The sequence below is a fragment of the Dipteris shenzhenensis genome, chromosome 27 (genome assembly GCF_047967505.1).
Source record: "Dipteris shenzhenensis isolate YYH24624 ecotype China chromosome 27, Dip_SZ_1.0, whole genome shotgun sequence".
In the NCBI taxonomy this organism is placed as follows: Eukaryota; Viridiplantae; Streptophyta; class Polypodiopsida; order Gleicheniales; family Dipteridaceae; genus Dipteris; species Dipteris shenzhenensis.
In genome coordinates this window covers 11,664,300-11,676,279 of record NC_141622.1, presented here as the reverse complement: position 1 = coordinate 11,676,279, position 11,980 = coordinate 11,664,300, and the positions used below count along the sequence as shown (strand labels likewise).

The 11,980-nt window shown below is 38.4% G+C and overlaps 1 protein-coding gene across 1 annotated transcript; it reads left to right on the top strand.

Moving 5' to 3' along the window:
- Positions 1–10,252: 10,252 nt before the first annotated feature.
- Positions 10,253–11,707, top strand: LOC147883861 (uncharacterized). Its single transcript, XM_087399106.1, has one exon. The coding sequence runs from the start codon at positions 10,318–10,320 to the stop codon at positions 10,615–10,617; it is 300 nt and encodes a 99-aa protein (XP_087255232.1). The 5' UTR covers positions 10,253–10,317; the 3' UTR covers positions 10,618–11,707.
- Positions 11,708–11,980: the final 273 nt, after the last annotated feature.

Sequence of the window (11,980 nt, the reverse complement as noted above, 5' to 3'; positions counted from 1 at the left end):
GCAAAAGTGTTTTCTTGATCTATGATTGTGTAGACCTTGTTGAGAGTTCACGCTCAACATCATGTGATCATGTGTGCATAGCACCATCACGTGATCATATGTGCATAGCACTAACCTTAGAGAGTGCTATAAAGGAAAGGGTTAGATCCCCTAACCCTAACCCTAAAAGGGTTTGTATATATTCTATTTTTTCAACTAAATCTAGTGTACAGTTAGTCATTTGTGGTGTGCTCTCTAGCTGTGCCCTCTCTCCTCATCTCCACTCTTCTCCTCTCCCCTCTTCATATTTTGTCATGGTATCAGAGCATGGTTCTACCTTCCGCTGAGGCACCATCCTTCTTGTGAGAGTGAGAGAGATTGTGAGATTGAGAGTTCTCTTGAGTGATTGTGAGATTCTTCCCTTCACTTCCGTTGAGAGAAATTTCCGTCCATTTGAGAGGAATTTCCGTTCATCTCTTTTGATAGTTTGTGAGAGATCTATTGAAAAAGAGAGAGATTTAGATTGAAAGAAATAGGGAGAATCCTTTGAGTGTTCATTCCTTTGAGAGTGAAAGAAATCCATTGTGAGAATCCATTTTCTGTTTAGTTCTTTGTATTGATTAGAGAGAGAGAGACTATTCTCTATTCTTGGTGAGAGGAGAGCTTTGAGTGCAACACCAAAGCAAAGAGGCTCCTATGACCTTTATCAACTCGGTCTTCTTCAGTGCCAATAGAAATCTTCAAGCAAGCCACCCTAGAGCTTGGTCAAGGACCAGCCACGTGGCAGACCTTATCTGCCATGTCACCAATGCCAGCTCAGTAGGACACATCATCACCGATGCTTGCCACATCATCAGTGCCATGTAAGTAGGCCACATCATCCTGACACATCACCATCGACTGCCACATCAGCACAGACATGTCAACTTGTGCCATGTCATCAGGGACTCATTAGCCACATCACCTGTGCCGCATCATCAGGGACACGTCATTAGTGCCATGTCAGCATTGCCACATCACCTTACTGACATCATCTGTGCCACCTCAGCATTGCCACCTCAGCAGTCCAGTCAGCACTGTCCCCTGCAGGCACAGTCCCTTGCCAAGCACACTGTGCACACACTGCATGTGCACACTCCTGCCACCTCAGCACAGAGCTTCACTGGCACACCTCTTGCTAGGCATAGTGCCACATCATCACTGCATGTGACTCATAGTGACACATCATCATTGAGCACCATTTGCACTCCTTTTGCCCCTCCACCTAGATCAAGTCATATCTCTTGATCCAGGAAGAATTTGAGGGTGCTCCAAAAAGGAAAGTCGCTCGTTTTTTTGTGCTCTACGCGCTCGTCACATCACGTGCACATTTCGGTGCAAGTTACACTCACATTTGAGCCTCGTTGACAAAACCACTTCCTTCATGCACATTTGCCTCTACATCGACGCATCTGACCCAGCACTTAAAAAGAACAAAAGAAAAGGAATTATTTGCTGTTCTTTCATCGATCGACGGTTGGTTTAGATCTAGATCAGAGTAGACTAGATTGCCATAGAGGGGATGCTTTGAGTTTCCCCAAGTTGCCAATCTAAGCCATGCCCAAAATTCCCAACTAGTACCTACTCGGAGTCAGTCCATACGCTCACATCCGATTTCACATCATTACATTACCTGAAACCTTACGTTCATCAGTTCAGTGAGCAGACTTCAGAGTACAGAGGCATTGCAGATTGGTTCAGTGGGCAGATAGCACTTGATTTCACACACACATGCCACCATTGTAAAGCCTATTCGGCTATCTGGAAGGAGCAGATCAATATCTCCTTGTATAACGATGATATACTAGAGAAAGATGAGAATATTGAGGTAAGGAACCTACCTTTCTTGCATTTGGAGTTTAGATATGCAACTTGATGGTCTATTTTAAATCTAAGTGTGTTTTGCATATGGCAGTTGTTTGTTAAAGATGACACATTCCTTCTAAGGGGGGTTGGAAGTAGAATTCTTGGGCTTGGTAAACTATCAAGCCTTTCTCATTATATTAAAGACCTATCTACTGCGAAGATACTGATTTTTAGCAAATTGCTTAGCAACGATGGGGTTGCTCTTACTTATTTTTTCAAGTGTTTGTCAAAAGTTTTGGGTGGTCATCCTATATCGTGGCAATTAGATAAGATCATACTGATAGAGAAGCGGTTTACTTTAGTTATTTTTAGGTGTTATGCTGGAAAGCAAGGCTCAAGAGTTGGCTACTTTTTGATATATACTACTTGGGCACTAGCTTGTGGTGTAAAGGATCCCCTCTCCTTGGAAGCTTATGGAAAGCATAAGCTCATTAGGAATCGAGAGCCTTCTTTGGTGGCCCTTCCCAACAAATTAGTTGAAGAGAAAACTGTGACCACAATAACTCTTGCACATGATGAGAAGAGTTCAGTTGCTCCTCAGCTCAAGAGAAAAAGGTCTCCAATCAAAGTCACAAGAAAGATTCCAAAAAAAGTTGGCAAACCATTAGAAGGATAGCCTGTATGGCATTGTATATTTTACAAGATAGAAGTAAGGTTGAATTGTGAGAACATTGTCATTTGAGAATGTCTAAGTTTGGGTGGTCATCCTATATCGTGGTGGCAAACAGATAAGATCATACTGATAGAGAAGCGGTCTGCTTTAGTTATTTTTGGGTGTTATGCTGGAAAGCAAGGCTCAAGAGTGGCTACTTTTTTATATATACTACTTGGGCACTAGCTTGTGGTGTAAAGGATCCCCTCTCCTTGGAAGCTTATGGAAAGCATAAGCTCATTAGGAATCGAGAGCCTTCTTTGGTGGCCCTTCCCAACAAATTAGTTGAAGAGCAAACTGTGACCACAACAACTCTTGCACAAGATGAGAAGAGTTCAGTTGCTCCTCAACTCAAGGAAAAAAGGTCTCCGATCAAAGTCACAAGAAAGATTCCAAGAAAAGTTGGCAAACCATTGGAAGGATAGCCTGTATGGCATTGTATATTTTACAAGATAGAAGTAAGGTTGAATTGTGAGAATATTGTCATTTTAGAATGTCTTAGTTATGTTTGTGTGTATTTGTGACAAAAACAATGTACATTTTGAAATAGAAATATATGTAGTACATATCAAATATCTCAATGGTTGCATACAATGACTTCTTATGAATGAAAGGTCCAAGTCTTGGTCATTGCAAAAAAAAAATTGTTACATTTGATGACACCAATTGATGAACAAGGTTTGGCACTTAGCTTCCATCTACCCATTTGTGGTTTACAAATATCTTTGAGTGTCTCCACTGAGCATGTCTTTGTGCTGCATTTGAGTTCTCCAAAATCTGTCTCGTTCTTTCCTTTTGAGCCTTGCTTTTCCACACTTCTGCCTTGACATCTCTTGCCAATCCATCTGCCTGATGATCTTTGAGAGCATTGTGTACTTTTCTCCACAAGTTATACTTTATCCTTGATATGTATGTTGTTTTACTACCATTTTTTTTTCCTCTAGATGAGACAGAAATCTTCTAGCCTTTACTCCACCAATAGATGGCTTGAAATGAACATATTTCCCATTTATAGATTTTTTAAGATCCTTTGTAATATGTACATCTCCTCCATGGAGACCAATTTCTGATAGCACTACTTCTAATGATTGTAGTGCCTCTTTTCTTCTGCTCTCAGGGCGAAGTTTCCATGCAAATCCAATATATAGGAAAACAAGTTTCTCAATCATAATGCATGCAATGTATAAATGTGAACATTGCATAATGGGATCTCAAGAACTGCTTTGAAATTTTTATCTACTTTATCTCTGTTGGTTGCTCTTTTCCACCATTTAGAATCTAGAACATGCGCCGGTTCGTTGCAGTACAAGTAAGGAGATTTTGAGTTACCCCCTTTGCTTATATTGAACATACACTTCAGTGTCTTCAGGTCACCTACCATATGACATTCAATTTGAAAATCACCCTTCCTTGGAACATGAAGATGGCATCCTTGGACTTGACTCTTGATAATTGATGGTATATCCATTTGATGAAATACCCAATAAAGTACTGCATGGTCCTCAGTCTTCACCTGTAATTTAAAACCATAGGTTTGCAAGATATATGATATAAAATTTATTACATTTCGAGCAAAGACTAATTTGGAAGGTGATAGTTTACATACCTCAAATGCGCCCAACCATCATACATGCTTTTTTTATTGGACACTGAAGTACTTTGAGCTGGACTTTGTGATCAATTGTACAAGTGCTCGATTCATCAAAGTGATAGAAACTCTCTCTATCTTTTTTTCCTTGACGATTTCACACTCATCGAGCTTCACAACAAACTTCAAAACTCCTTTACATTCTTCAAATGTGATAATGTAGAACTCAACCATAAGTCTCTGCAATTGTTCAAGATCTACAAAAATATTATTCCAAGCATTATATGTAGTGCTTCCCTTTTCACTTTCATATACACTTTCGATATAAAAGTACTGTCCAATAAACTTATCAATTTCTTGGTTGAGATGACCTCATTCCTTCCACACTTGTGCTGGTATTGGTAACAACACACGTTTTATTTGTTGATCTTTTAATGTTGATGAGACAACTATAAATATTGAAGCATATCCCTTTCTACTCACTCCACTCACATCAAGAGCCTCTTGAATTTTCATGACATCAGCTTTACTTTCCGATACAAAGTCTTCAAGAACTTCACATTTTACCTTCTTAAACTTCTTTTCCTCCATCATGTTCTTTGCACAAAAACAGTGGAGACTAAACATTTGTTTGATTAGGATTTATGTTTTCTTTCTCAGGTCCTAAAATTTCCCTGCAACAAGTACACTTTGCAATATTACATATTTTCTTGCAATACAGACACACATATACAAATACAATGGCTAAACAAGATGTACTCTTACCTTGCTTTCTATACTCTGTGCTTACATCCTCCCGTGCCAGCTTTCAACTCTGCAATGTTTCGAATTCTCTTGCTTTGTTGTCTCTCTCCAAGAACGGTTCTCTTCATTCTTGCTCTCCTTAGCTCATTCTTAGTCTTTGAATGCTCTTCGATTTCCCTTTGCAGCTGCTCTTTCAAGTCTGAATTTATTGACATTTCTTGGTCCCTCTCCATTCTTTCTCGGACAAACAATGTCTTGTACATTTTTGCAGTTGAATGTTGAGTCGAAATGTATCCATACATTCCATTGTTCCCGTCACCCACAAACCTCAATAGCGTTGTCAGATTAGAAAAAGGAGGGCTCGAATTTCTCAATGGACATTTTGGGTAAATCTATCCATCACACCATAAGTCGATATGTTGGGAGCCTGCTCTTCTCATGTTTTCCTTTTGCTCAGCATTCACAAGCGAAACCTTTCCTCTTTTTTGTAGCGGCACATATTTTTCTTCTAAATCAATGTGCAAATGGTGTAGTCGCTTCTTTTGAAGTTCTTCTTCAACATCATGGTTGGGACGTAGCCATTTCGTGAGGGTGGTTCTTCATCTTGTCTGCTTTTTATAAACTCATCTAATCTTTCGCAATAGTAACCATTCAAATATTTGAAAAAAAACGGATTAGTGATGGCATGATGGGTTCTTTATGAGAGGCCGCCATCGAAAGAGATGTGGAATCTATATGGAGAGTATAATGCAACGCCTTCTCAATTATTTGAAAGGACCTTTTTACTCCTCCCTCATTGCTGGCACACTTGTGGTCCTAAACTGACAGATATCCGTATTTTATTGCTTTTTCCACATTTTAGAAGAGAGATAAAAGAGAAAATAGCAAATTTCTTACAGGGCCCCAAAATGAGCTCCCTTTTTTCCTAATGGCTCTTGCTCCCTTGTTCCTCTCTCCCATGTTTTCCAATGAGAGCTCTCTCTTGCATTGTGAGCTCCACTACTTTCTCCTTGTATTTCATATTTCTCAACATGGTATTAGAGCAAGGTTTTTCTCTCCCCTTTCATTTCTTGTAATGGTGATCTACCCTTCCTCTTTGCCATGGTTTCAAAATAGAAGTCATCAAGAAGAAGCTTCATGTTGAAATAAAGTCTACAAAGGAACTATGTGAGTGGTTGACTATAGAGTTGCAATAGAAAAAGCACCAATAAACAAGCAATGAGCTGGTAGTCCAATCTATTGAAAGTAACATCTCAGTTAGCAAATGTTGCAACATTTTCTTTCTCTATCACTATTACCCAAAAATATTTATTGTATGCTATTGGTTTGTTAAGCCTGTTGTTGAAGGCTTCAGTGTAGCAATTCAGTTGTCATCATCGCTAGTTTCTTTCAAAATACATATCCACATTTCTTGACAAATGTTAATAGAATTGCTACCTCTATAAGTTTTTTAGAAGGCTTCATTTAGTTGTCAGTGGTATCAAGTATATATAAAAATTTGTGAAACTAAAAGTTTTGTACTTATTACTAGTTTGTAGTTGGAACCATTTGGTGTATAAATATTTGCTTCTTATTGCATTTTCTTTCATGAACTACTAGTCCGTTCTAGTTCTGTATCATTGCCCTAGTATTTATTTATGCAATGATTATGGCCAATGTTTCTCAGCAAACATCATGTAAAGGAGTGGTTGAAGGTTTCTTACAAGGGTCACGGGTCATAAACAGTGTCATTATTTTGTTTATCATCATGACTCTATAGTTATTATTAGAACTCTTAGAACATCAGTCTAAAGAGAAACCATCCTTTCTCTCTTTTATCTGAAGGTCCTTTTTTCATTAGAGGTAGTATACAAGCTAGGAATTTCTAGCTCTCTTTTAGGGATTTATATTGCTACTCCTATCATGACAACATGATTCTAATTGGGACAACTCTACTATTGTTGTGGCTATTGAAAAGTCCTTGAAAGCTCCAATCTTGAAACCTTTGTGCTACTACAAGGTTCCGAGAAAATTCATTGCCATTTTCCAATTGAGTTGCCGATGTCATTGAGGGCTTCTAGGAGTGTCCAGTAGGTGAGATTGCATGTCTTGGTTGTTAACACTTCTTCTCATATTTGTATTGAATGCCAATTGTAGAAGCAATTTGGTTACAAAAGAGACATTGTCTTTGATATGAAGGGGTATTAAATTCTAAGTTCTCCTTTCGATTTCTACACAGTTTTTTTTTTTGGCATTTTGGCTAAGGTTCAAATATTTGAACACACGTGGCATTTAAGTAATTGGGCCCTTAAGAAGCTTTTGTAAAGTTCCCTTGTGTTGGTTAATTGTTATGTTGACTGATTGTTTTCCATACATTTTTTAAATTGGCCACTAACTTTGGGAGCTGGTTTTTGGAACCATTATATCATCATTATTTTTCTTTTGCTCTTGGGCTTTCATGGATTAAGACTTTGTCATTTTTGCAAGTATTTTCAAAATGGAAAAAATCAGAGAGATATTCTTAGTGGAGAAGTATTTTGATCTAGGTGGGTCCAAGAAAATAGGAAGCTTGAATCCTCTAATTACAAGAGGGATATTCATGTAGCAAAAGGGGATATTCATGTAGCAAGAGGGGATAATGAAATCCCTTATGTATTTTAAACTTTATGTACTTTTTTACAATCACTTCACATGAGGATGGACTTTACTAAATGGAAAGAGAAGAAGGATTGTACTTGAATGCATGTACCACACACCTTCAAAGTAACCGTGTAATCATTGAATATTAGTGCAATGCTCATCATGTGTGCCACATTTTGGCATTGAGAGGGGATGTTAGAATATTTTGATCAAATGTACGCAAGGGGACTAAACTATCTCTCGCATTCCCATGAGAGCTCTCTCTTGCACTATGATCTTCCACTACTTTCCCCTTGTGTTTTACATTTCTCTACAGTCATGTTGGTTGTAGATGACATTTTGACTGTGCTTGCATATTTGTAAAGTGTCTATGCAAAAAGCTCATCCATCTTCCTTTTATTAGTAAACAAATAAGCTTGATCAATCTACATTGTTGGCATAGAAATTGGGTCATTTCCCATATGTACACCCAACAGGGTGTAATTCTAACATTCTTATACAAACAGAAGAGACTTTATAAGTGTAGCTTCCTCTTCTACATCCTCTTCACTATCCAACTCCCTGAGTTCTCTTAACTCTAGTTTGGTAAGAGGACATAAAAGGATCCTCGTGCATAAAAATGTCATGCTATGTGGCCATGTTTGAGGAATTTTCACAAGCTATATGTAGTGAATTTTCATATCCTATTGACAACATGTAATGAACTCCTTCCTGACATTTCACTTAAAATGGCCTTGAAAATATGATGGTGTATTGGAAACATGTTAATAGCTCATAATGTCCATGATGGTGTTCAAAAAATAACGATAAAAATGTCATGCTATGTGGCCATGTTTGAGGAATTTTCACAAGCTATATGTAGTGAATTTTCATATCCTACTTTCACATGTAACGACCTTCCTAATGAGCATTTCACTTGAAATGGCCTTGAAAATATGATGGTGTATTGGAAACATGTTAATAGCTCGTAATGGCCATGATGGTGTTCAAAAAATAATGGTAGTGTATTGGATACATGTTAACAATTCATGATATGTTGGTGTTTTCAAAATATGATGGCATCTTAAAAATATTTGGAAACATGATGGTGTTCTATATATTTTAAAATCCTTCATTGTGAAATTATGCTAGGAGCTTGTGATAGTGTTTTGAAAACATGATGTTATTATATAATTGTTAAGATGTTTGTACTTTTAATGCTTAGAATTTTATGTAATGGCCTCCTCGTTGTTGCCATTTCACTAGGATCGGCCTTCCCTTTTTGCACTCATTGAAAGTGTCTTCAACAAAAAAGTTACTTCAAATAAATCAAATTTAGCATAGTGCTCTAAGATTGTAGTATTGTCTTGCACATATGTTAACAATATTTAGTATTCATATTGGTGTTTTCAAAATATAATGGTGTCTTGAAAATATATTGACACCTAGTAAACAACATAAAATAGTGTTTTGATGGTGTCTTGAGTATACGGTAAGAGTTTGTAGTATCCATGATGATGTTTTGAGAACATAAGGATGTGTTTGAGGATTTGGTCACAACAAATGGATCATTACATGGTGGCGATGTTGCATGTGAGTGCTTGTCTTCATGGGTTTTGCCCGTATTGTACTTCACTCAAAAAAACTCCCAGGGAGGATGGGAGTGGTTGTAGTATAAAGGTAAAGGTAATATATTCCTTAGGCATAGTTTTAGGCCATGCATGGTTATACATTATAATATGTGTTATATAAGATATATTCCCATAATTTTATAGTAATATAAGAGCATTAGATGAGATATAGAAAGTTCCAATGAAACATAGTCACTCTTGTACCAACCTACAATCTTTTGAACCTTAATTCAATGGTCAAAACATGCCTTGATGTAATATTATATCATGTGAAACAAAATTTGAGGGGTTCAAACTTTGGCTATGTTTATAAAATGTATGTTTCATAGGTATATAGCTTTGACTAGACTATAGCCAATTATGACATACACATATTTATTCAATTTCTAACACCATACGATGTCTTTTAGTATTGAAAGTGCCACCCTATTTAATTTTCTATACTAAAACTACATTCAAAAAAATTGATACCACTAGAAGTAGATTTTTCAATAGATCTATATACTTAAATTCCATTCTCAGCCAATAATTGTATGAGTCAAAACATCAACAACTCAATTGTTGCAAAGAAATTGGAGGCTTTGTCATAGCCTTTTTGTCTATAGAAATATTCTTCCCATGTTCTTTACAATATATTTCTTGAAGGGTACTTACATTGGATAGAGGTTCAACAATTGAAAAAAATATTTGGAACTATAAGAAAGTCATGTTTATGTCCCGTTCAATTACCAAACTAGTGGTAATTGAGTTGCACTTTGGGCTACTCATAGAAGTGGAGTTCTTTTGCCTCATTATTTTAGAATGGGTGTGGCTATTAGAATTTGCTGGTTCTCGGTTTTGCAACTCAGAATTTGAAGGTGCAAATATGGGCACCAGATGCGCATTCCCATTTGTACCCGCTGGAGTGTCTCCAATGGTCTGTCCGACCAATGAGAAATGCTGCTAAGCACTTTGCAAACTCTTTCCAGCTTGTCAGAAGCACCTTCAGAGCTCCCTGCGAGTCCCACCAAAATCTGTTCACACGATTTATTTGATTAATGGTTAGGCCGTTAAATCTTGGGGCCAAAACCCTAGGGACCAACGGTCATGAGCAACGGTCATTTCTGCTGAAGTAGTGGTTTTCAGCCGTTTTGTCACATCGCACTAGTTAATCATCCTTTACTCCATCCATCCATCTTGAGCTCTCTTTGATCCACGAATTGATCGCATCCTCCTCCTCCATGGGCTCTCTAAACATCAACTCTTACAACCGGCGAGAGTCCTTCGGCTTGGGCTGGGCGGATCAGTGGGACTACAAGTTCAACGACGAGAAACTGGGCGTGAATCGAGGACCCAAGGAGAAAATGGAGAAGGGCCCGAAAAAGATAGCGCACATGAACAAGAAGGTGCTGGCGGTGGCAAGTAGCGGCGCTGTAAAGGCCAAGACCGCAGCTAGTACCGGCGCGCAGAAGGTGAAGGCGAGCACTGCGATGGGTGTCAAGTGGTTGAAGAAGCAGTGCAGCCGCAAGGCCTTGAAGTGATGCTATGAATTCAACCCATCATTCCAACTTCGCCCAAACCACTTTCTGTTTCGAGCATAGCATGCTTCTGTACATTCGTTATCCTTGTATCCCCGAAACATATTCTTTATGCGTTATTTTTTCATCCGTTTTGGCAAGCACACCTCCGAGAAGCCAAGGTTCACCGGCCACCTCATCCCTTTGTGAGGTACATTTAGAAGATGCTGCTAAACTGCGATTGTGCAGCTCGCTTTTGTGTATTTGCATCAGGAGGTATTGTTCTCCTTATTGCGGTAATACCATTTGTTCATATTAATCTGTGTAGTGTCGATTGCTTCCCCAGTCTTTTAAAGTGCTCCATCAGGACTGCATACAGTTGTTCTTATCGTACGTTGGTCTATGTAGAAAGTGGATACTGAGGCCCTTTTTGGAAAGCAGTAGTGGGTGCATCTGGAATTGCCAACCCCATACTCTTTGAAAGTAATCAGAAGCAAAGGTAAACATTTGCCAAACTTCAAAGCTTTCTTCCGTAGCTGCAATAGAGCACTTTCCTTGAAAAGAGTTCCAACGGAACTGTGAGAAAAGGAGGGGAGATGAGCAGGTTTGGAATATGTGTCTTGACTTGAAGAACCGGAGAGAAAATATGTGTCGTTCTCAAAGATTCTTGATCGGAAAACTGCGCAATGCGTCGCAGTATTATGAGTTGGCAGGCAACAAATGGGTTTTTCCTTCGTACTTTCTCGGGCTCTTGACTGGAGCTTCAGCCACTCCTGTATACGGTTGAAGGGAGGTTGAACACCTCAGTCGTCTTGGTGCAGTGCTTGTCACAGTGATCCGCGTTCTCTTCTGTACGGGATTTAGAGGGAACTAAAAGTTGTTATGTCTACTGCTGCGGCTTTAGTTCACGATTCAAATTTACACTTTCCTCTGATTTCATTGTTCGAAGATTCCCATCGAGTGTCATTGACAGGCTGGTTACATATATATACACGGTTATTGTTGTAACAAAACCAGTGAAACATATTCTCGTTAGAGCGGCAGGGTCCTTAAACCCAAAAGCTCTCAATAGCAGTTGCAAAAAGGTGTATTAACGCAACATTCATGTCGTCACTCGAAGCAATGTGTAGATCTCATTTATATTAACTTGTCTAATAGAGATTGGGTAGAGGGTAAACTAATCTTACAAAACTTTGCATTTGCAGAAAGGTGTACTTTACTCGAAGCAATGTGTAGATCTCATTTATATTAACTTGTCTAATAGAGATTCGGTAGAGGGTAAACTAATCTTACAAAACTTTGCATTTGCAGAAAGGTGTACTAACATGTCGTCAGTCGAAGCAATGTGTAGATCTCCTTTATTGAAAACTTGTCTAATAGAGACTAA

Excerpts from the sequence above, each read along its gene's own strand:
- LOC147883861 (XM_087399106.1), top strand. The coding sequence starts at position 10,318 with ATGGGCTCTCTAAACATCAACTCTTACAACCGGCGAGAGTCCTTCGGC.